Raw genomic sequence first — 25,823 nt, 5'->3', positions numbered from 1 at the left:
TTGTCTTCTGCTAAGGTTCGGATCAGTTGTAAGAGAGTCCGGTTGAAACGTTCACACGCGCCATTCCCTTGTGGATGATACGGGGTGGTCCTGGACTTCTTGATTCCATACATCTGCTGAAGTTCTTCAATGACTCGCCCTTTGAAACATGCCCCCTGATCCGAGTGCAGCCGCTCCGGACACCCGTAGACCCGAACGAAGTGTTGACAGATGGCCTGTGCAGCTGATTCGGCAGTCTGATCTTTGGTAGCAACAGCGACGGCGAATTTCGTGAAGTGGTCCACCATCACCAGACAGTACTGGTAGCCACTATTCGCCGTTCCGATCAACAGATAGTCCACCATCAACAACTCGAGGGGCCTGGATGTGCTAATGGTCTGGACGGGTGCACGCTGCTCAGTAGACTTGTGGAGTTCACATGTACGACAGCTTAGGCAGACGTTTTCAACCAGCTTACGGAGTCCTGGGCAAAAAATGAATTGCTGGGTCCACCGGAGGGTCTTGTCTATGCCGAAGTGGCCGTTCCTTCTGTGGGCTTCAGCCACCATCTCATGGGCTAGCTGCACCGGGACGACAATCTGCAAACATTCTTCCAGCATATGGGATAAAAGGGCCCTGCGATACAAGACTCCATCCTTCACGATCAGCCGATCCCATTGGGCAAGTAGGGCAGAGGCCCTGGTTGATAGTCGGGCTCTTACTTCGGAGGGTGGTTTCTCTTGTGTCGTCACGTACTGTTTCAGTAAGACGTGTTCAGGGTCTCGATCTTGAAGCTTGGCCCATTCTTGTTGGGACAGGGGGGACCCCACTATGGCTTCGATCCCACCTACAGCATACTGGCAGCTATCTTCTATTTGTTTAGCTAGCCGGGCAAAGTCGGGCAGTTCATCTTCCTCCAACTCTTCATCCCGGTTCCCCACTGGCGGGGATGAGGTCACTCTGGAAAGGCTGTCAGCATTCTGATTCTCCTTCCCCGCTCTGTATTTAATTTTGTATTGGAATCTAGAGAGCCTTGCCATCCAGCGCTGTTCCATTGCCCCTAGTTTGGCATTTTCTAGGTGAGCAAGAGGATTGTTGTCTGTCACGACCAGCACCTCCGCCCCTGTCAGGTAGCCAGCAAACTTCTCTGTCATAGCCCAGGTCAGGGCCAGGAGTTCCAGGCGGAAAGAGCTGTAGTTGACGGGGTTCTTTTCGGTGTCACGGAGGGATCTACTGGCATAGGCTATTACGCGTTCCTTGTTATCTTGGACTTGGGAGAGGACCGCCCTGAGACCTTGAAGGCTGGCGTCGGTGTATAACTGGAACGGCAAGGTGTAGTCTGCAAATGCCAGAATAGGGGGTGATGTCAGAGCAGCTTGAAGCGCCCGGAAGGATTTTTCTTGGTCGGGCCCCCAGCTGATGCGTCGTCCTCTGGGACTGTTCGCGGTCCCTCGGAGGGTCTCATGCAGTGGTTCCGCAAGCCGGGCAAAGTCCTTGACAAATCGGCGGTAATAGCCCGCTAGCCCCAGGAAAGCCTGGACCTCTTTGATGGTAGTTTGTTGTGGCCACTCTCGGACAGCTGCTATCTTCTCTGGAGAGGGTTGGACACCTTCGGCTGAGATCCGGTGTCCCAGGTAATCGATCTCCTGCTGGAATAGACGGCACTTGCTGGGCTTCAACTTCAAGCCGTGTTTCTTCAAGCGCTGGAACACTTTGCCAAGCTTGTGAAGATGATCCTCAAAGGTGGCGGAGTATACCACGATGTCATCAAGGTATATCAGCGTGAATTCGAAGTTGAAATCTCCCAGACAGCGTTCTATCAGTCTCTGAAAGGTCCCTGGTGCGTTACTCAAGCCGAATGGCATCCGGTCAAACTCGTACAGGCCCATAGGAAGGATGAAGGCGGTCTTTTCTCTGTCCTTCTCACTCATGGGGACCTGCCAATATCCACTGGCCAAGTCTAGAGACGAAAAATATTTGGCCTTTTTCAGGGCGGTCAGTGACTCTTCGATCCGGGGGAGTGGATAGGAGTCCCGGATCGTGCAAGCGTTCAGCCGACGGTAGTCTACGCAAAATCTCAGGGATCCATCTTTCTTTTTGACTATCACCACGGGTGCAGCCCATGGGCTCTGGCTTTCCCGCACCACTCCGGCGTGTAGCATAGATTCTAAGAGGCTTTTCACCTCCTGGTATTGTTGAGGTGGTATTTGTCGGTACCTCTCGCGAATAGGGGCAGCATTGCCCGTGGGAATCTCGTGTTGGATACTGGTGGTGTACCCGAAGTCGGTGTCATGCTTTGCAAAGGAGTCTTGGTGTTCTCGCAGTAGTTTCTCCATTTGAGACACTTCCTGTTTGGTGTACTGGGATGGGTCCAGTTGCACTTTTTCCAGTAGCTTTCGCCCAATGTCTTCATCATCTGCTTGAGCATTTATGGCTGAGACAGTTACCGTCCGGCCATCCTCTGTAGACGGGGTGAATTGTAAGGGTCCCATTGGGTTCACTTCTGTGGGTAGAGCATATACTCTGGCAAGTTGCGTGCCAGCCTCGAGAGCTACACCTACGTCTGCGGTGTTGTTTAGCCTGACAGGGACTCTTCCGTTCCTCACGACGGCTAGGGTGCGGGCGACTAGTGGGTTTAGCTTACCCCCACTTGGAGCCCTCGGTTCGATTAACACTTCAACTCCTTCAAGTTGTCGGTTGGTGTTAAGAGGCAGGGAAATGACTGTCTCTTTTTCAACGGGCAAAGTAATCCGAGTACAGTGGGGCACTTTAACGGCTGCTAGGGGTAGTTGTTCCTTTGCCATCTGTTGAAGTCCAACGGTCCGGATTACGCGCTGGAACGCCAGACGAGTCGGTTTATGTTTGGTAACTTTCTGCCAGTACTTGGGCCCTTTTCTTGTCAACAGCATAAGATCCAGGTCTTTCAAGATATTCATTCCGATTATTACTGGGGTCTCGGAGCCGAAGCCTTCCTTGACAATGACGATTCCTCGTTTCCCTAGGTCTTGTCCACAGGCCTTCGTATCCATCCAGGCGACTCCGGTTACTGCAATGGGTAGGTTATTAGCCGCAATTATCTTAATGGTGGTATCTGGATCACAAGCAGTTCTTGGTTTGAGGTACTTTTCATAAAACTGTTCAGAGATCGTGGTCACTTGCGACCCAGTGTCCATCAATCCTTGCACCGCAATTCCCTCCAGAATAACTTCAAGTATAGGACTACTCGAGGCAAGAGTACTCCGTTGCTGGTTCTGTTTTTCTACACCCCGTCCTCTGTCCCCCCCTGCTGCTCGAACCTCAGCTGCAGGGGTGTCTAGTTTAACGGCGGCCATTGAGGTGAGACCTGGCGTGGTGGCTCTGCTTGTGGATGTAGCTGATATTCTGTTCGTCGTGGTAACTGATGGTTTGTTCGTTGAGGACAACGATTCGCCCTGTGGCGAGGGTCACCACATGACCAACACGGTCCCGCGGGACGGCTAGGTCGTATCCGCTGGTCTCTCTGTCGTTCTAGTGTTAACTGTGACACCTGTTGTTGTAAATCTGCTACCATCTGTTTCAGCTCCTCGGTGTCACTGTTGGGCTGTTTACTGTTTAATATGGATCTGCACGCAGCGCTTTGAGTCCCCACATCCATGACGGGTCCCCTAGAACGTTCTATGGCTTCCTGCTTAACTTCAGCGAAGGTGAGAGTCGGCGTCATCTGAATCAAGTCCTGTAGCGTACGGTTAAGATACTGGTCTCTCAGCCCTATAACGAATTGGTCTCTCAGTACCAGGTCACGAGGAGCTATAGTAGCCAGTTGTTCCCCTTTTGCACAGACTTGTTCAAGGAGTACCTGAAGGGCATTTGCATATTGGGGAATGTCTTCACATTCAAGCTGTGTCCGTCTGAAGAACAGGTATCGCAGTGTTCCCTGGTACGTAGTAGGTCCATAGGTCTTTTCCAGCACCCGCACCAAATCTTCCAACACACGCTGCCCCCTGACCGTCTCCAGTCTGACTGTCGTCCATGCCTCCCCCTCTAGCGTCAGTATCGCCATTTCTGCCAAGGTCTTAGGGTCAATATTATACATTTCTCCCAGTATCCGCACTTGTTCCGCCCACTCTGGTACGGGGTAGTTTCGCCCGCCAAATTTCCTGACCTGATTTACAATGGACACCGGCGGCGGTTTCTGACTGTATACTGGGCCTGGGTGGGAATCCTGCTGGGCACAGATCCTGCCGACTACGCCAGATGAAGTGGACGAGGGCAAGTTCGCCCATGTATATCCATGATCTGGCTCAGCAAAACTTCCACACCCAGATTCCATTTTAACAAACATATCTTTACTGTTATACATTTTTCCTTAATACAGCGGAACACAATAATAAACAACACAAAATATGCCTATCCACAGAAATAACGTGTAATACAAACTGTCCCTCACTTTCCCTATCCACACGTTACCAGTCTCTTTGCTCCAGAAGGTTATCTTCCCACGTCGCAGGCCTGTCACTGCAGAGGGACGCTCCAGCCGAAGAGAAAACAACAGGGATTAAACAAAATTCCGTCTCTCAGGTCCAAACTGTAGTCCTTGGGGTACGGCAGGTAGGGGTGGAATGTTCGGCCTCTCAACAGAGGACCCGCTTACAGTTCGTGGGTTCAGGATCTGTGGAGATGTCACCGCTGAGTGCTCTGCAGTGTGGGAGCTGGGAACAATCTAGAAGTCAGCTTTCAAGGGAGGGGAATCATCCAGGCAATCTCCTATGTCGCATATATGGGAGGACGCCAGATCACACACAGATCTCTCTCTGCACAGACAGACTTCCCGGGCTTTTTCTTCCTCTCCTTCCTGATCACATGACACAGCAAGGGGGAGTTTTGCAAATACAGTTGGTTTCCCTGTAATCACATTCGACATAGGTACAACTTCTGGCCACACGGGGGCAGTGTCTGTCACAGATTCTATGTCAATGATCACAGAACAGTCAGAGCCGGCCAGCTCATTACATGCCCATAATAATTGCTTAGTAGCGTCCCAGGGGGTGACAGATTCCCTTTAAGTATTCAAATATTTTTTCATACATGGGGACATAAGCCTTAGTGCGTGTACCATTTATACTTTAGAACCCTTGCAATGACCATGGAAACACAAGAGATCAATGTCTCCACCTTCCAAATTCAGTGAACGTGGCTGTGTTTTTACCGGGCTGTATAATATTTCAGCATTTATGGATTACTATTAATTTTGCCTAGGGCCACACTTTGTTTTTATCTGGTCGAGAGAGAAAAATTAAGCTGGTCTTTATCAGTGTGCTGTAACAAAAATAACAGACATTTTATTTTGATAACCAAAATCCACAGGTCTGTCTGCGTGACGTTCAACGAACATTTTTAGAGGGTGTAACCTGCATGTAACATAAATATGCTGAGCGGTACGTCTGCTTCCCATTTAGGGTTCCAAAATTTATGAAGAGCAGTAACATCTGTGCAGGATATGTGGTGGAAAGTGATGATGCTGTGTAATAGTGGAGATGCTGAACAATGATTTGTTGTCATTAGTGGCGATTTCCTTTTATATATATCTCATATTACGTACAGGAAAGTCCAATGTTATAGTAAGTGCAATGTTAGTAGGCGTGTATGTTGCAACAGGTGTGTGAGCTTTTATCGAGTGCCACTAGCTAGATCTTTCCTTTCTGTAATAAGAAAACTATTTTTAAGGGGTCGGCAGCCTTTGGGAACATTTTTTTTTACTTAAATGTATCTAATTTGGGCTAAAAAAATCATTTGTGCAATTGGGTTTCATTAAAAATGTTGCACTGTTTGCCTTTTACGGCCTCTTTGTTGCTCTCTCTATTGCAGGCTGCAGAATGAGTTAACTGAGAATCTATCAAAAAGCGCATTATGACAGTCTAAGGCCGGTTTCACACGTCCTGATATTTCCGGTACCAGAAAAAACGGTACTGAAGATATCAGTGTCCGTGTGTGTACTACGTGTGGCAACCGTGTGCCGTATCTTCTACCACCCGGACGGCCACCAGGGAAGTGGCGCTACTGTAAGCGCTGTTCCCCTGCGTGTGGTGCTGAACGCGGCTGTCATCCCTTCTCCCCTGCTCGGCCGGTGAGCAGCGCGAGCATGGGAGAATGAATGAATGATATGCAACGGGCACAGGCTCAGTAACTAGCTCTTACGTCACTGAGTCTGTGCTCACTGCCGTCATGAACTCCTGTCACCTCAGGACCGTGGGAGAATGCAAGTGATGAGGTCACTGTGACAGAGCTTGAACTGCCGTGACCTCATCACTTGCATTCTCTCATGGTCCTGAGGTCACAGGAGTTCATGCCAGCGAGCGAGCACACACTCAGTGATGTCACAGCTAGTTACTGATTCTGCGCCCGCTGCGTATCATTCATTTCACAGTAGTTTACAGCCGGGCCGGTCGCATTAGCACCGCTCCCGGTTGTAAACTGAATATAGCCCAGATATGGATTACAGTGTGGGACTGACTGAACGCCGGACAGGTATGGGTATATTGTTGGTTTGCTATTTTTATTTTTTTTACAGGAGATCGAGGGCGTCACTTGGATTACCAGTACAATAAAGATGGCAAAACTGTGTGGTGTATGATTTCATTAAAATACTTTATTCTGCATGTGTGTGTGTTTAATTAACCCTTTACCAACTATAGGATTAGTAATGGAGAGGTGTCTTATTGACGCCTCTCCATTACTAAGCCGGCTTAATGTCACCTTACAATAGGAAGGTGACATTAATCCCTCATTACCCCACTCGCCACCAATACAGGGCAAGTGGGAAGAACCGGGCAAAGCTCCAGAATTGGCGCATCTAATAGATGCGCCTTTTCTGGGCTGCTGTTTATAGACTGGGGGGGCCATATCCATGGCCCCTTACCAGCCTGAGAATAGCAGCCCGCACCTGTGAGTTTTGCCGGGTTTGTGTAACAACATAGGGGGACCCCACATCGGGTTTTTCATTCAGTCATTCTCCCCTGTTCACGCTGCTCACCAGGGGAGAATGGATGAAAGCCAGGTTCAGCACCACACGCAGAGGAACATGCGCTTACAGTAGCACTACTTCCCCAGCAGCCGTCTGTGCACACAGAGGACAGTGTGCACTGTTCTCCGTGTGCACGTGTGTGGCACATTTTGCGGCCTGTGTAAAAAACGGACATGTCTGCACGTTTTGTACACCGACACTTGGTCCGTGAAAACACACTGACATGTGCATAGACCCATTCGGTGTACCTGTGTCAGTGTCTCCGGCACGTGAGAAAACTGTCACCACATGTACCGGAGACACTGATGTGTGAAACCGGCATAACAGGGAGTTTGAAAATCTTCTGTCTTTTTCTGAGCTCCTCTAAGACCACATTAATGTTGAATGTGCAGAGAAACAAAGAGTCTGTAAAAGTAAAATTATGCAAAGATTGTGATAAAACCTGAATGCAAACATCATTTTAAGACTCAAAAACATGCATTTAAGTTCAGAAAAAAACTGAAAAAGTGCATCAAATATGAAGAAGGAGCTTCTGTAATCATCTATTTATTTTCTTTGCCCAATAATGTGTTAGTAAGAAGAAAGAGGCAAGAATGAGTTTGGGAGAAACAAAGTATGGATAAGGTTAAGATATTAAGGGGGTATAGCCTAAAAGGACAGGTGGGTAGTGACATGGTAGAACGATAGTAACAGGAGGGCCCTTTTATTTGCAGCAGTTTAGAGGAAGCTGTTTTTGCATTCACCTTACCTATTATAATTTCAGCTAGTGTATGGTTTATGGCCTTGCATATGGGTCAGGTATAAATTTACAAAGTAATAAACTACAGTTTTAAGGCTGGGTTCAGACGGGCGCATGATTAATCATCTGATCCTCATTTAGAAAACTCAGATAATATTGTCATCCACGTTGCATAAAAATTTATACATCAATATTTTAAAATGTATGTGATCAAAGTTTCCTGAATTAATTGCAATTTATTAGTGCAAATCAAATGCTACACAATTGATTCATATGTTATCTGATTTTTTTGCGCACTAATAGACTTGAATAAGCGAGTCTCATCCGATACTTGGCAGAGAATAGAGCATGCTGTGATTTTTTCCTACACACTTTCAGTGTATGTGAAAAAAACTGTCATCTGAACAATTCTTGTTAATTACAATGGTAAGTGTGCTGTCTGAATTTTACTCGGACAGCACACGTCCATATACTACGCCCATCTGAGCAAGCCCTAAAGGGCAATTCGTTTCTTAAACTTCAAGTCCAAAAAAGACAGGAATTGAGTTGTACCTCCCTAAAAAAATATACAGATGTGTGTACCTTTAAAGTGAACCTGTCACCAGGTTTGGCCGATAAGAGATACGGCCACCGTCTATAATAGTGTATATCTGCCCCCAATCGGACCTGCAAGAGAAGAAAAATAACTTTTTTATACTCACCTGGGGGCCGGTCAGGTCCGATAGGCGTTGCTGTTCTTGGCCCGGCGCCTCCCATCTTCTCACGATCCCTGCCCTCTTGCTTGCTTCGTGTGGATGACGCGTCCCTCCGTCATCCACACAGTCTCCTCGGCACAGCGCTCCTGCGCAGGCGCACTTCTTCGTGCGCATGCGCCGGGGCTCTTTGACCTTTCCCAGCACCTGCGCACTGCAGACTTTGCTCTGCCCTCAACAGGGCAGAGAAGTGCAGCTGCACAGGAGCGCGGTGCCGAGGAGACATCCACACGAATCAAGCAGGAGGGCAGCATCGCAAAAAGAAGGGAGGCGCCAGACCAAGAAGAGCGACACCCCTTGGACCGGACCGCCCCGCAGGTGAGGGCAGATATACAGCATTATAGGGTGCTGTATATCAGCACTGACAGGTGATGGCCGCATCTCTTATCGGCCAAAACTGCTGACTCTTTCCCTTTAAAGAGGTCTAGTCATCTTCCCAGACATATCCGTTTGGTCAACAGTAGTAGTTCACAATAAAAAAAAACGTGCCCATGCTGTTGACGTCACTGCAGGTCACCTCATCATGCTGCAGACATTGCTGCAGAGCGGCGCAGAGGATGGAGAATGGGCAGCTGTCAACCAAGAAAAGAGACTAGCTTCAATATGCAAATTACTGTATACCAATGCATAAGCCACATTAAGAGTGCACTGAAGTGCTTTCATTTGCATTTGAAATAAAAATAGATTTTCAGGCACATATTAACCCTTTGCAACCTTAGACGCATCCATCCAAGAGCTATGTGCGCAGCAATCGCAGCCGAGTGTTAGCAATTCTGACAGCTGACACCCGGCAGATTAACACCCTACATACTGCTATCAATATTGATCGCAACATTAAGACATCAGGCAGAGGGAGCCCCCTCTGCCCTCCGATCGCGCCTCCAATGTGCCAAAACAACTTTTATCGACCACATGTTTGGTATTTCTGTAGCCTGCCTAGTTTACGGGTGCATGTGTCCAGAAGCATGAGCTGTGCATAATGTACTGGTCACTACAACGTACTGGGCACTACTAGGGTTGAGCGAAACGGATCGGACAAATTAAAAAAAAAACGTTCGGCAAAGTCGGGTTTCATGAAACCCGACCCGATCCTTATGTGGGATCGGCCATGAGGTCGCCGATCTGCGTGCAAAAGTCACGTTTCATATGACGCTTTCAGCGCCATTTTTCAGCCAATGAAGGAGGACGCAGAGTGTGGGCAGCGTGATGACATAGGTCTCGGTCCCCACCATCTTAGAGAAGGGCATGACAGTGATTGGCTTGCTTTCTGCGGCGTCACAGGGGCTATAAAGGGGCGTGCACACCGACCGCCATCTTACTTCTGCCGATCATAGCATAGGGAGAGGTTGCTGCAGCTTCATCAGAAGAAGGGATATAGTTAGGGAGGGATTAACCCCAAAACTGCTTGTGCTGTAGCGATTTCCACTGTCCAACACCACCTTTTTCTTGCAGGGACAGTGGAGGCTATATTTTTGTGCATCAGCTCTGTAGCTTATTAGGCTGCCTTATAAGACTCCCTGATAGCTGCATTGCTGTTTGCACGCTGCTGTGCAAACCAACTGCTTTTTTAACCCCTTCACCCCCAAGGGTGGTTTGCACGTTAATGACCGGGCCAATTTTTACAATTCTGACCACTGTCCCTTTATGAGGCTATAACTCTGGAACGCTTTGACGGATCTTGGCGATTCTGACATTGTTTTCTCGTGACATATTGTACTTCATGTTAAAGGTAAAATTTATTCGATATAACTTGCGTTTATTTGTGAAAAAAATGGAAATTTGGCGAAAATTTTGAAAATTTTGCAATTTTCCAACTTTGAATTTTTGTGCCCTTAAATCACAGACATATGTCACGCAAAATACTTAATAAGTAACATTTCCCACATGTCTACTTTACATCAGTACAATTTTGGAACCAAAATTTTTTTTTGTGACGGAGTTATAAGGGTTAAAAGTTGACCAGCAATTTCTCATTTTTACAACACCATTTTTTTTTAGGGACCACATCTCATTTGAAGTCATTTTGAGGGGTCTATATGATAGAAAATACTCAAGTGTGACACCATTCTAAAAACTGCACCCCTCAAGGTGCTCAAAACCACATTCAAGAAGTTTATTAACCCTTCAGGTGTTTCACAGGAATTTTTGGAATGTTTAAATAAAAATGAACATTTAACTTTTTTTCACACAAAATTTATTTCAGCTCCAATTTGTTTTATTTTACCAAGGGTAACAGGAGAAAATGGACCCCCAAAGTTGTTGTACAATTTGTCCTGAGTACGATGATACCCCATATGTGGGTGTAAACCATTGTTTAGGCGCATGGCAGAGCTTGGAAGGGAAGGAGCGCCATTTGACTTTTCAATGCAAAATTGACTGGAATTGAGATGGGACGCCATGTTGCGTTTGGAGAGCCCCTGATGTGCCTAAACATTGAAACTCCCTACAAGTGACACCATTTTGGAAAGGAGACCCCCTAAGGAACTTATCTAGATGTGTGGTGAGCACTTTGACCCACCAAGTGCTTCACAGAAGTTTATAATGCAGAGCCGTAAAAATAAAAAATCATATTTTTTCACAAAAATGATCTTTTCGCCCCCAATTTTTTATTTTCCCAAGGGTAAGAGAAGAAATTGGACCCCAAAAAATGTTGTGCAATTTGTCCTGAGTACGCTGATACCCCATATGTGGGTGTAAACCATTGTTTGGGCGCATGGCAGAGCTTGGAAGGGAAGGAGCGCCATTTGACTTTTCAATGCAAAATTGACTGGAATTGAGATGGGACGCCATGTTGCGTTTGGAGAGCCCCTGATGTGCCTAAACATTGAAACTCCCTACAAGTGACACCATTTTGGAAAGTAGACCCCCTAAGGAACTTATCTAGATGTGTGGTGAGCACTTTGACCCACCAAGTGCTTCACAGAAGTTTATAATGCAGAGCCGTAAAAATAAAAAATCATATTTTTTCACAAAAATGATCTTTTCGCCCCCAATTTTTTATTTTCCCAAGGGTAAGAGAAGAAATTGGACCCCAAAAAATGTTGTGCAATTTGTCCTGAGTACGCTGATACCCCATATGTGGGTGTAAACCATTGTTTGGGCGCATGGCAGAGCTTGGAAGGGAAGGAGCGCCATTTGACTTTTCAATGCAAAATTGACTGGAATTGAGATGGGACGCCATGTTGCGTTTGGAGAGCCCCTGATGTGCCTAAACATTGAAACTCCCTACAAGTGACACTATTTTGGAAAGTAGACCCCCTAAGGAACTTATCTAGATGTGTGGTGAGCACTTTGACCCACCAAGTGCTTCACAGAAGTTTATAATGCAGAGCCGTAAAAATAAAAAATCATATTTTTTTCACAAAAATGATCTTTTTGCCCCCAATTTTTTATTTTCCCAAGGGTAAGAGAAGAAATTGGACCCCAAAAAATGTTGTGCAATTTGTCCTGAGTACGCTGATACCCCATATGTGGGTGTAAACCATTGTTTGGGCGCATGGCAGAGCTTGGAAGGGAAGGAGCGCCATTTGACTTTTCAATGCAAAATTGACTGGAATTGAGATGGGACGCCATGTTGCGTTTGGAGAGCCCCTGATGTGCCTAAACATTGAAACTCCCTACAAGTGACACCATTTTGGAAAGTAGACCCCCTAAGGAACTTATCTAGATGTGTTTTGAGAGCTTTGAACCCCCAAGTGTTTCACTACAGATTATAACGCAGAGCCGTGAAAATAATTTTTTTTTTTTTCTCAAAAATGATTTTTTAGCCCCCAGCTTTGTATTTTTACAAGGGTAACAGAATAAATTGGACCCCAAAATTTGTTTTCCAATTTGTCCTGAGTACGCTGATACCCCATATGTGGGGGGGAACCACTGTTTGGGCGCATGACAGAGCTCGGAAGGGAAGGAGCGCCATTTGGAATGCAGACTTAAATGGATTGGTCAGCAGCCGTCACGTTGCATTTGCAGAGCCCCTGATGTACCCAAACAGTACAAACCCCCCACAAGTGACCCCATATTGGAAACTAGACCTCCCAAGGAACTTATCTAGATGTGTTTTGAGAACTTTGAACCCCCAAGTGTTTCACTAAAGTTTATAGCGCAAAGCCGTGAAAATAAAAATTCTTTTTTTTTTTTCACAAAAATGATTTTTTAGCCCCCAGTTTTGTATTTTCACAAGGGTAACAGGATAAATTAGACCCCAAAAGTTGTTGTCCAATTTGTCCTAAGTACGCTGATACCCCATATGTCGGGGGGAACCACTGTTTGGGCGCATGACAGAGCTCGGAAGGGAAGGAGCGCCATTTGGAATGCAGCCTTAAATGGATTGGTCTGCAGGCGTCACGTTGCATTTGCAGAGCCCCTGATGTACCCAAACAGTACAAACCCCCCACAAGTGACCCCATATTGGAAACTAGACCTCCCAAGGAACTTATCTAGATGTGTTGTGAGAACTTTGAACCCCCAAGTGTTTCACTACAGTTTATAATGCAGAGCCGTGAAAATAAAACATCTTTTTTTTCCCACAAAAATGATTTTTAGCCCCCCAAATTTTTATTTTCCTAAGGATAACAAGAGAACTTGGACCCCAGAAGTTGTTGTTCAATTTGTCCCGAGTACGCTGATAACACATATGTTGGGGTAAACCCCTTTTTGGGCGCACGGGAGAGCTCGGAAGGGAAGGAGCACTGTTTTACTTTTTCAACGCAGAATTGGCTGGAATTGAGATTGGACGCCATGTCGCGCTTGGAGAGCCCCTGATGTGCCTGGACAGTGGAAACCCCCCAATTCTACCTGAAACCCTAACCCAAACACACCCCTAACCCTAATCCCAACGGTAACCCTAACCACACCCCTAGCCCTGACACACCCATAATTCTAATCCCAACCCTAATCCAAACGTAAATGTAATCCAAACCCTAACCCTAACTTTAGCCCCAACCCTAACTTTAGCCCCAACCCTAACTTTACCTCCAACCCTAGCCCTAACCCTAACCCTACCCCTAACCCTAACCCTAAACGTGACTGAAATACGTGGCACTGAAATACGTGGCACTGAAATACGTGGCACTGAAATACGTGGCACTGAAATACGTGGCACTGAAATACGTGGCACTGAAATACGTGATACGTGGCACTTAAATACGTGGCACTGAAACACGTGGCACTGAAATACGTGGCACTGAAATACGTGGCACTGAAATACGTGGCACTGAAATACGTGGCACTTAAATAAGTGGCACTGAAATATGTGATATGTGGCACTTAAATACGTGGCACTGAAATACGTGGCACTGAAATACGTGGCACTGAAATACGTGGCACTGAAATACGTGGCACTGAAATATGTGATACGTGGCACTTAAATACGTGGCACTGAAACACGTGGCACTGAAATACGTGATACGTGGCACTGAAATACGTGGCACTGAAATACGTGGCACTGAAATACGTGCAACTGAAATACGTGGTACTAAAATATGTGGCACTGAAATACGTGATACGTGGCACTGAAATACGTGGCACTGAAACACGTGCCACTGAAATACGTGATACGTGGCACTGAAATACATGGCACTGAAATACGTGGCACTGAAATACGTGGCACTGAAATACGTGGCACTGAAATACGTGGCACTATGACTGTCAGAAAATGTTCATTAAACGGTTAGGGGTGAGGTTAGGGGTAGAGTTAGGGTTAGGGTTTGGATCCCTTTATCACCTTGATGGTGGTGGGTGGCTTTTCAGTGTGTTTTCTGTTTTTTTCGATAAAAATGCATGCGTTTTTAACGCAAACAAACGCATGTGCTTAAAAACGCAAGAAAATACTGCAGGTTGTATTTCTGAAAATGAACGCATGCAGAAAAAAACCGCATGCGTTTGAAAACGCGACCAAACGCGTACAAAAAAACCGCATGCGTTTTCAATGTTAAATATAGGGAAAAAACGCATGCGTTTTTTTGTGCAAAAAACGCTGCAGACAAAAACGGAAGTGTGAAACCAGCGACGGTTTTTATAGCAAAAAAGTTTTTGCGTCTCCACATTTTGAGACCTATAATTTTTCCACATTTGCTCCACAGAGTCATGTGAGGTCTTGTTTTTTGCGGGACGAGTTGACGTTTTTATTGGTAACATTTTCGGACACGTGACCGTTTTTGATCGCTTTTTATTCCGATTTTTGTGAGGCAGAATGACCAAAAACCTGCTATTCATGAATTTCTTTTGGGAGAGGCGTTTATACCGTTCCGGGTTTGGTAAAATTGATAAAGCAGTTTTATTCGTCGGGTCAGTACGATTACAGCGATATCTCATTTATATCATTTTTTTTATGTTTTGGCGCTTTTATACGATAAAAACTATTTTATAGAAAAAATAATTATTTTGGTATCGCTTTATTCTCAGGACTATAACTTTTTTATTTTTTTGCTGATGATGCTGTATGGCGGCTTGTTTTTTGCGGGACAAGATGACGTTTTCAGCGGTACCATGGATATTTATATCAGTCTTTTTGATCGCGTGTTATTCCACTTTTTGTTCGGCGGTATGGTAATAAAGCGTTGTTTTTTGCCTCGTTTTTTTTTTTTTTTTTCTTACGGTGTTTACTGAAGGGGTTAACTAGTGTGGCAGTTTTATAGGTTGGGTCGTTACGGACGTGGCGATACTAAATATGTGTACTTTTATTGTTTGTTTTTTTTAATTTAGATAAAGAAATGTATTTATGGGAATAATATATTTTTTTTTTTTTCATTATTTTGGAATATTTTTTTTTATTTTTTTTTACACATTTGGAAATTTTTTTTTTTACTTTTTTACTTTGCCCCAGGGGGGGACAATACAGATCGGTGATCTGTCAGTTTGCATAGCACTCTGACAGATCACCGATCTGATTGAAGTGCAGGCTGCTTCACAGTGCCTGCTCTGAGCAGGCGTCTGTGAAGCCACCTCCCTCCCTGCAGGACCCGGATCCGCGGCCATCTTGGATCCGGGTCTGGAGCAGGCAGGGAGGGAGGTAAGACCCTCGCAGCAACGCGATCACATCGCGTTGCTGCGGGGGGCTCAGGGAAGCCCGCAGGGAGCCCTCTCCCTGCGCGATGCTTCCCTGCATCGCCGGCACATCGCGATCATGTTTGATCGCGGTGTGCCGGGGGTTAATGTGCCGGGGGCGGTCCGTGACCGCTCCTGGCACATAGTGCCGGATGTCAGCTGCGATATGCAGCCGACACCCGGCCGCGATCGGCCGCGCTCCCCCCGTGAGCGCGGCCGATCGGCTATGACGTACTATCCCGTCGGCGGTCATACGGGCCCACCCCACCTCGACGGGATAGTACGTCAAATGTCGGGAAGGGGTTAAAAGCAAAAATCCTGTTTCTCCTTTCTGCACAGTTATCTTGTTTATTTGTCCACACTTTTGTGTGCAGCAGTCCTTTTTATTGCTGCCATACTTGTCCTGAGATCATTGTAGGGAGATTGAAATTGAACTACAGTCCTTGTATTTTTTCATATATCTTCCAGCCACTTTCTGCCACTTACATTGTGTTGTTTTATACAATGGGCCTGAGTTTTGGTTCAGTCTCAAAAAAAAAAAGTGAGATTCAAATTCTCACAAAGTGGATATACTTCAGTCCTGTTAGTTTGTCGTATATCAGCCAGCCAGGACAGGACAGGTGTCTGGACAGGTGGGCGACGGCACTGGCACAGGGTCCCTCATAGTACAATGAAGTATCTCTGACGGTGGTGGTGCACAACCAACATCAGACACACAGTCGCAATATGAGGGGCCCTGTGCCAGTACCGCCGCCCACGATAGAGTGTTCCCCCCAGCTCGAACAGTGCTCTACCACTTGCAATACTTACCTTTCCCTGCTCCACCACTGTGTAGTCTGTGCTGTTAAATCCTTCAATGGCACTGCCAATACAAATTTGTTGAAATGATAGATGATAGTTAAAATATACAGGGGGCCCTGGCCTCCATTTAGACCAGTTAATACTTTGCGCCTACTACCACTGTCTGCTACTCAGCAGAGGAGCTCACCCCTGTACCTAGCTATGCCACCTGTTTATTTATGAACAATTTTTTGCAGACATTTAGCCCACTTTATTATTTGGGCCTACTAACTTAATCCGCTACTCATTACAATTTTCCGACACTGAGCAAAGCAATGTCGCCTGTTTATTTATGAACAATTTTTTGGCAGACATTTAGCCCACTTTATTATTTGGGCCTACTAACTGTGTCTGCCACTCATTACAGTTTTCCTCCACTGAACAAAGCAATGCCGTCTGCTTAGTTTTGTTACCACATTTGAACTGCATTTAGCCTACTTTATTATTTGGGCCTACTAACTGTGTCTGCCACTCATTACAGTTTTCCTCCACTGAACAAAGCAATGCCGCCTGTTTAGTCCTGTTACCACATTTGAACTGCATTTAGCCTACTTTATTATTTGGGCCAACTAACTGTGTCTGCCACTCATTACAGTTTTCCTCCACTGAACAAAGCAATGCCGTCGGCTTACTTCTGTTACCACATTTGAACTGCATTTAGCCTACTTTATTATTTGGGCCTACTAACTGTGTCTGCCACTCATTACAGTTTTCCTCCACTGAACAAAGCAATGCCGCCTGTTTAGTCCTGTTACCAATTTTGAACTGCATTTAGCCTATTTTATTATTTGGGCCTATATCTGTGTTTCCGCCTCATCCTGCCCATTGCCCAGCCACTGCTAGATGAGTCTGCTGGTACATTGACCCAGACCACTACATTCCCCTTGCACTCTACACAGCCAGAATCTGACCCTGCTGAAAGTTAGGTTCCCCTTCCCGCATACTATACCACCTTACACGGGAACAAACTGGAAGGTGCAGATGAAAGTGCAAGTTCCTTCATCAGGTGGGGGGGGCATACTCATTGGCGACATCACTGGCACAGGGCCCCTCATAGTACGCAAAAGTGTCTCTGCCAGTGGGAGGCGCCACCCGCCGTCAAACACACCGCCGTACTATGAGGGGCCCTGTGCCAGTGCCAACAAGTGGGCCCCCCCTGCTTGCTCAGGATCACATCACTTGCAAAGTTGAAATACTTACCTCTCCCTGCTCCACCGCCATGACGTATTCCGCGTTTCCTGGGCCCACGAAAATCTTGAGCCAGCCCTACCCCCCCACAACTTTAGCCAAATGACCCCCAGTTTTCAATGCCTAACTATTATTATAAAGTAAATTAAGATTGACAAGCTTAAGAATAAGAATTTATGTTTTTGGCATTAAAATGAGCACTGTAGGTGTTTTCCTGTCCTCCACTCCCTGCCGACTTTGCTTCCCCATTGACTTGCATTGGGTTTCGTGTTTCAGTCGGATCCCCGACTTTTCGCAATAATCGGCCGATTTCACCAGACCCGACTTTTGACAAAGTTTCGTGTAACCCGACTCGATCCGAAAAAAGTTAAAGTCGCTCAACTCTAGGCACTACAATGTAGTAGGGATTACAACTGCAGTTTGCCATTTTTACTCAGCAAAATCCACTGCTGCTTGTTTCTGAAAACTACCCATGGAGTCAAAATCATCACTACACCTGTAGATAAATTCCCAAAGGGGTGTAATTTCCAAAATTGGGTCACTTGAGAGGGAATTCTGCCATTCTAGCAGTTAGGAGCTAGTTTGCAAACTATTCTAGGAAAATCTGCACTCCAGGAGGCAAATAGCGCTCAGCCCCTCCCAAGTCTCACCATGTGGCCAAGTGGTACTGTACAGCCACATATGGAGTATTTCCCACATTCAAAATAAATTGTAGGACAAATTTTGGTACCATTTTTACCAAATTCCCCATGTGAAAATGTAAAATCTCTGACTAAAACTAAATTTTGGTGGTAAAAATGTAATTATTTTTTCTTCACTGCCCAAAGATATGGAATTCTGTGACACACCTTGGGTGTAGCCCTAGATGAATTAATTGTGAGGTGTAGTTTGTAAAATTGGGTCACTTATTAGGGGTTCTGTTGTTTTGGCACCTCAGGGGTTCTCCCAGTGGGTCATGGCACCCGCAAACCATAACGGTAAAACCGGCACTATAATATGGTGTTCTTTCCCTTCTGAGCTTTGCACTGTACCTGAAAAGTATTTCCCAATTACAGGTACTGCATTGACACACTCAAGAGACATTTTTACAACAAACTGAGGTACATTTTTCCTATTAGCCCTAGAAAAAATAAAAACTTGGGGCTAAAACAACATTTTAGTGTAAACATTTAATTATTCTTTCTTCACTGCCCAATGGTATAAAATTCAGTGAGGCACATATGGTGTCAATATGATCCTTGCACCCCGAGATTAATTCATTTGGGGTGGAGTGTGTAAAATGAGGTGACATATGGAGGGTTTCCGCTGACCTCATATTGCAATTGATCTCTGTACTATGCTTGGTGTTGTGTTCATATACTTAGGATAATTCTGGTGCTGTAGCCATAAGCTAATCGCGGTTCTGGTGATATAGTCAAATGCTGATAACAGATCTGGTACTATACCTGTATTCTAATTATTGTTTTAGTGATGTATTCATGTACTGATGGTGTTTCTGGTGATGTATTCACATACTGATGGTGGCTCTGGTGATGTATTTGTGTACTGAGTGTTTCCTGTAATGTATCAATGTAGGTGTTGTAATATTACATTTATTAGACTTGATAATAGATGATTATAGTGCCAAAGTGATGGACTGAAAATACAGATGTCAGAATGAGACCATATATGGCAGCCGAACAAGTGTTTGACTAAAATCCCCATACACTATAGATGGCTGTCCGATCATTAGAATGGCTGCTAGCTCATCCAACTCTCTCATATATAGTAGCACTCACTCTGCCGAGTACTCCAGTGTTCTCTCTGAAAGAGCTGCTAGACATTTCTGGCAGTGGTTTATCTCTTAAAGAACAAAAAGAACTTCAACTGAACATGCGATACCCTTATCTCCTGGACAATCATCAGTTGGAGGTAGCCATACACATTATAGACTGTCAGCTGAACTTGTTGACATCGACAACGGTCAACTTTAGTCTAATGGGTATGGCTACCTTAACCACTATGCATAGGGTATGTGCACACCCTGAATCCCATAAGTTTTTCAGGCAAAAAACACTTCAAGACCCTCTACTTTTTTGTTTCTTTTGGCTGTCTTTTCCCTAATATTTTGACAACTTTTTTTAATTTAATTTGTATTCAATAGACTAGTGAACAGCTTTCGAGCAGAAGCTGACTGACTGAAGAATGGTCAGGTCACTTCTTTTAATCGTTTTGCATTTTTGGAACCCTGAAGCAGTTAACAGTAGCACAACAGTCTGAAAATATGAACAGCAAGTTATTTTCACATTGCAGTGCTTAAGTACATTTGTTTTTAGCATTTAGTTTGCACTACAGGAGTATCCATCTGAAATAGATGTTGAGTGCACAAATTCTAAGGCTGACTTATCAGTAGGGGGCATGACCACTTAAAGTGTCTAGAGCAACATTTAAGGTGTTTTCCAGGCATAAGAGAAATGTTTGCACTATATAGTATGTTAGTGCATATTACTGAATCATGACACTGTCAAGATTGCCCTCTATTTTCAGCGAGAGTCAGCAGTCGTGTGAAATTCATACTGGCAGTCATGAACCGACTAGATTCTCATCCGTTTCCCTCAATAAAACATACTTATTATTATTATTATTATTATTTATTGTTATAGCGCCATTTATTCCATGGCGCTTTACAAGTGAGGAGGGGTATACATAATAAAAACAAGTACAATAATCTTAAACAATACAAGTCATAACTGGTACAGGAGGAATGAGGACCCTGCCCGCGAAGGCTCACAATCTACAAGGGATGGGTGAGAATACAGTAGGTAAGGATAGAGCTGATCGTGCAGCGGTTGGTTGATCGGTGGTTACTGCAGGTTATAGGCTTGTCGGAAGAGGTGGGTCTTCAGATTCTTTTTGAAGATTCTGATGGTAGGCGAGAGTCTGATGTGTTGTGGTAGAAGGTTCCAGAGTAGGGGTGATACGCGAGAGAAATCTTGTATACGATTGTGGGAAGAGGAGATAAGAGGGGAGTAGAGAAGGAGATCTTGTGAGGATCGGAGGTTGCGTGTAGGTAAGTACCGGGAGACGAGGTCACAGATGTATGGAGGAGACAGGTTGTGGATGGCATACTTGCATACTTTTGTGAAATTGAGGAAAATCCTCACAGTGTGCACCTTGTACACTGTCACAATTTGGTAATCTAAATTTCTCTTGAGCCAGAAAACGCTTTTTAGCAATTTTGGCATGTAACATTGGGGATAATTTCATCCATAACCCATATATAAAATGCAGGTCATCTGTTCATGATACAAAGCGCAAACATAAATGGGATATTCAGCAAAGATCAGTTACAAAAAAAACAAGCTCATCTCTCAACACAACAGTCTAAATTAATGTTTTGCAGTGGCTTAATCAAAGTCCTGACTTGATCTCCATTGAATACAAGATTACAACGTGGTATGACTTATGCAAATGATTAGTTAGATATCACACGGATTATTGTGTAAAGCTTTGAACATAAAGCAGGGCAACCAAATTAAAATAAGAAATAGAAGCATTATATTAAAAAAACAAGTGTGCAGTTTAGTGGCACTAAGACAACTTAGTAAAATTATGTCTTTATTAATAGGTCTGCAATCTCCAAGATATTTCTATTTTATAATTCTAAGCCTCCAGAATTTAGTATTAGAATATAAAGAATTAGAAAAAAAATGAAACTTACGGACGATGCACTGGTTTCCTCCCGGTAACGTTTTCCACCCAGGACAACAGTACGCATTGTATCTGGATCCGCAAACATTGGGTCTTAAAAACAAAAAGCAGCATATTAGACCAATGTGTTTAAACTGCATTAAAGTGTGAAGTGTAGAAACAGATATTCATCTCTTTAAATCATAGGAAAAAGGATTTAAGGTTGCATTTAATCTAATATCATTCATTACTCATAGAAGAAGACAAAATCAGGTAGCAGCAAGTATCGGCTTTCCAAGGTTTATGTAACTGACACATTATTTGGTTGCTGAAAGACAAGTGGAACGGACTCTGTGCCTCCGAGTTTAGAAAATAAAAACTCTTGATGAGGTATTAACGGTCATCATGGCCCAAATTCTGTCCAGCTCAGCAGTATTTTAATGAGTCCAGGATGCTCTCAGCTATAACTTAATGAGTTGGACTCTCCCCAGGCACAACAAGGTCCATTAAAAAATTACAGACAAACAGTCATTTCAGGGACATTTAACTCATCAGATGCCACAGAACATACAATTTCCCACAGCTAAAAAAAGGAACAGGAAATAAAAGCACAATCTCAGGATAATCTCTAGAACGTCACTGACAGAATTCTTTACACCACTGTGTAATGCAGTGCTCTTCGAAAGCTCTTTCCCTTTCCTGTCCCTGAGCTGCTTGTTTTTTTAACAACCACCCTTTGACTAAAAAGTGATACCACATACATGTATAATATGAGGCTAGGTTCAGACACACATACATTGCTCCACCGAGCAATACATCCCGGTTTCTGTCCAAATCCATGAAAAATAGGATCCTGACGGTAACCGTAATGAAGCCGATGGAGTAATTCTGGACACTGTCTGGCCTCCGACTTGGCACACTGTTTTTCTGCATGCCTGAAAAAATGACTATTGCCAGGATTGAGGCAAGATATTGTCTACAGTAACTCTATTGGTTTCACTGAAGTGAATGGCTCCATCGGTGCTCTGTCGGGTTTTCGTCTGAATCTTTGTTTTGGGGGGATTCTGGCAGCAACGTTGACATACTGCTCAGTGGATAGCACTGTATGTGCATGAACATGGTCTTACAAAGTCAGAGAAGATGGCCTTTAAATCTATAAATGTCATGATTAAGATATAACACTACATACTGTATACAAGTAATGCCTCGATACCAGTAAACCATAGTGACCAACATGAATGAATATCAATAACTTCAAAACAGCCGATATGACTACTGGGAAGAAAAATTGCCATTCATCTGGTCACAGCTTTTTCCCCATGGCCCCTTAAAGCACATTAAGGGGGTCCATTCATATGAACGTTTTGCATACACACTGACCAATGGTAGTCTATGCGCCAGTGAATACAGGTGATTTTCCACATGGACCAGACTAGTGCATATGAATAGCAGACACTTCCTGCACCCATCCACTTGAGAAAGGCTCAGTTAGAGCCGAAACGTTGCATGGAGATGTGGGCCCAATAAACACCTGCATATTGATTTAAGAACATGGAGTGCTGCCTGCTTTTGTGAAATATATATATATATATATATATATATATATATATATATATATACACACTGCTCAAAAAAATAAAGGGAAAACTAAAATACCACATCCTAGATATCACCTGAATGAAATATTTCAGTTGCAAATCTTTATTCATTATATAGTGGAATGTGTTGAGAACAATAAAACATAAAAATGATCAATGTAAATCAAAATGAATATCCCATGGAGGTCTGGATTTGGAATGATGCTCAAAATCAAAGTGGAAAATCAAATTACAGGCTGATCCAACTTCAGTTGAAATGCCTCAAGACAAGGAAATGATGTTCTGCTTTGTGTGTGTGTGGCCTCCACGTGCCAGTATGACCTCCCTACAAAGCCTGGACATGATCCTGATGAGGCGGCAGATGGTCTCCTGAGGGATCTCCTCCCAGACCTGGACTAAAGCATCCGCCAACTCCTGGACAGTCTGTGGTGCAACGTGACATTGGTGGATGTTGCCAGACATGATGTCCCAGATGTGTTCAATCGGATTCAGGAATCGGATTCAGGTCTGGGGAACTGGCGGGCCATTCCATAGCTTCAATGCCTTCATCTTGCAGGAACTGCTAACACACTCCAGCCACATGAGGTCTGGCATTGTCCTGCATTAAGAGGAACACAGAACCACCGCACCAGCATATGGACAAAGGAAATGTGTCATATTTAACTTTAGCCCTTGTAAAGATCATTTCATCTTCAACATGATTAACTGTTCACAATAACAGTAATTTTGACCAGGGGTGACCAAACATTTACATGCCGTTGTATCTGTGCTGCCATTTTTGAGACAGGTAACTTTTTATCTTTTTGTCCATTAACCTGTGTGAGGACTTGGCGTGACGAGCTGTCGTTTATATTTATTAATTTTACCAAAGGGGTGAAATAATTTTACATTTCGAAAGAGTGGACTTTTATGGATGTGGAATTACCAATTTTTTTTTTTTTAAACATTTTCTGTATTTTGAATTGGGAAAAGAAAAAACATATTTTAATATTGTTTACTTTATTGTTAAGTCCCACTAGTGAACCTGCGCCTCTATCATTACAGCACTTGCACTATATACTGCAATACTTATTATTATACTTATACATAGTGTTGCAGAAAATAGTAAAATTCTGATTTCCATAAAGCATAGCAGCAGGAGGCAACAAGCACTAGCAGATCGGCAATGGGGGCCTGGGCCTTCAGTAAGTCTCCAGTTGCCAAAGTAACTTTCTTCGCATCACAGTGGGGTCAATGGGTATTGGCACAATTTCACAATGAAAATGTACCATTTTACTGCTGTTGTCTAAGACTAACAGCGACAATTGTACGGTTAAACAGCAGCGATCTCTGCTGTTAGTGGCAGGTACTGGCTGTGTAAAACAGCAGAAACCTGACAGGTATAGAGTAGGCTCAGCTACTGAGCCTGCTCCATATACCTGTATTTCATATGTAAATCACTCATCAAGAAGGGGATGATGTGACCCTGGATAGGACTGTAAACACCATCAATTGGATTATTGATAAAAAATCCAGAAATACAAACTGTTACCACTAGTGATGAGCGAGTATACTCGTTACTCGAGGTTTCCCGAGCATGCTCGGGAAATCTCGAGTAACGAATATACTCGCTCATCACTAGTTACCACCAAAAGTTTTATACAGTTATACATTTCTGTTGAAACACTCCCTGATAAGAAATAGAATATTACACGCTGGCCATTTAAATGAATGGCTGACTATGCAATGAAGGGACCAATTTCAGTAGAGTCATTCTAGAGGACGTTAGTGGGGGGATTTTCCTCTATGACATCCAAATCGCCCAAATGAACGTGTTAGATAGGTGATCACTTTATGAATTCTCTTTGAATATAACCAAAAATACAAGAAACATATCTAATAAATATTGTATCACCTTACAACAAAATAATAACCCTTTAGCCACCCTGACTGAATGGAAATGGACACAGAACACAACCACTGGAGAACCAAAGAGAGACTCTGACTTAGGCTACGTTCACATTTGCGTTGTGCGCCGCAGCGTCAGCGCCGCAACGCACAACGCAAACAAAAACGCAGCAAAACGCATGCACAACGCTGCGTTTTGCGCCGCATGCGTCCTTTTTTTGATTGATTTTGGACGCAGCAAAAATGCAACTTGCTGCGTCCTCTGCGCCCGGACGCGGGCGCTGCAGGGACGCATGCGGCGCAAAACGCAAGTGCGACGCATGTCCATGCGCCCCCATGTTAAATATAGGGGCGCATGACGCATGCGGCGACGCTGCGGCGCCCGACGCTGCGGCGCAGACCGCAAATGTGAATGTAGACTTAACTGGATTTTCCAAATATGAACACAAATTCACAGGTATATCAAAGACCATAAATCACTCGCTTGTCAGAGGCTGCTATGTATCACCAGGCAAGGTTTGTATTCAAGAACTTAGAAAACATTCCAACCCAAAGAACACTAAAGCACTCAGGGAACTAAGAAGAAGGATTAAATCGTCAGTCTTGTGTCAACAAACTTTGCATAAGTCAAAAGTACAAGTCAATATAAGATATTGTAACGTATCATATTAAAAAAAAATGAGTATTTCTTCATTTATCAGCTACTTCTTCCATTCACGGTCACCTCCTGAACACTGTGAAAGCTAGCACCAGAGACAGAGAGACAATGTTGTGACTTCTAGTAAGTGTTTTATCAGACCCTTGCATTGCTGAATAATGTCGTCCTTTACATAACTGCTTCTGAGGAGGTGCTACAGAGAGCTGAGGGACAGAATCTCTCCTTTCCATTGTATAGAAAATGTTATATCAGCTAGTCTGTATCCACTACTTCACAGAAAAATAATGATTAAAGTTAGAATATTGAGACTGTGAAAGATACGGGATACTGTCATATAATGGTCAACAATAGTGCTAGTCTCAATACAGTGAAAATACGCAATATAACAGAGCATTTCACATAGATCCTCAGGAGACATCATCAGTATAAGATCAGTGGGGGACTGACAGCCGGCACTCCCACTGATTAC

General features: G+C 44.3%; 1 protein-coding gene across 2 annotated transcripts in view; it reads right to left on the bottom strand.

Annotated features, from left to right (window-relative positions):
• FBN1 (fibrillin 1) overlaps positions 1 to 25,823 on the bottom strand; it is a 408,947-nt gene that overhangs the window by 324,034 nt on the left and 59,090 nt on the right. For both annotated transcript variants that reach the window (XM_077263717.1, XM_077263719.1), the window contains one exon: positions 21,243 to 21,325. In XM_077263717.1, coding sequence (XP_077119832.1) covers positions 21,243 to 21,325 — 83 coding nt within the window. The remainder of the gene's footprint in view (positions 1 to 21,242; positions 21,326 to 25,823) is intronic.

Source organism: Ranitomeya variabilis, chromosome 5, assembly GCF_051348905.1.
Source record: "Ranitomeya variabilis isolate aRanVar5 chromosome 5, aRanVar5.hap1, whole genome shotgun sequence".
Taxonomy (NCBI): Eukaryota; Metazoa; Chordata; class Amphibia; order Anura; family Dendrobatidae; genus Ranitomeya; species Ranitomeya variabilis.
Note: the sequence above shows the minus strand (reverse complement) of the source record. Positions and strands in the feature narration are given on the sequence as shown.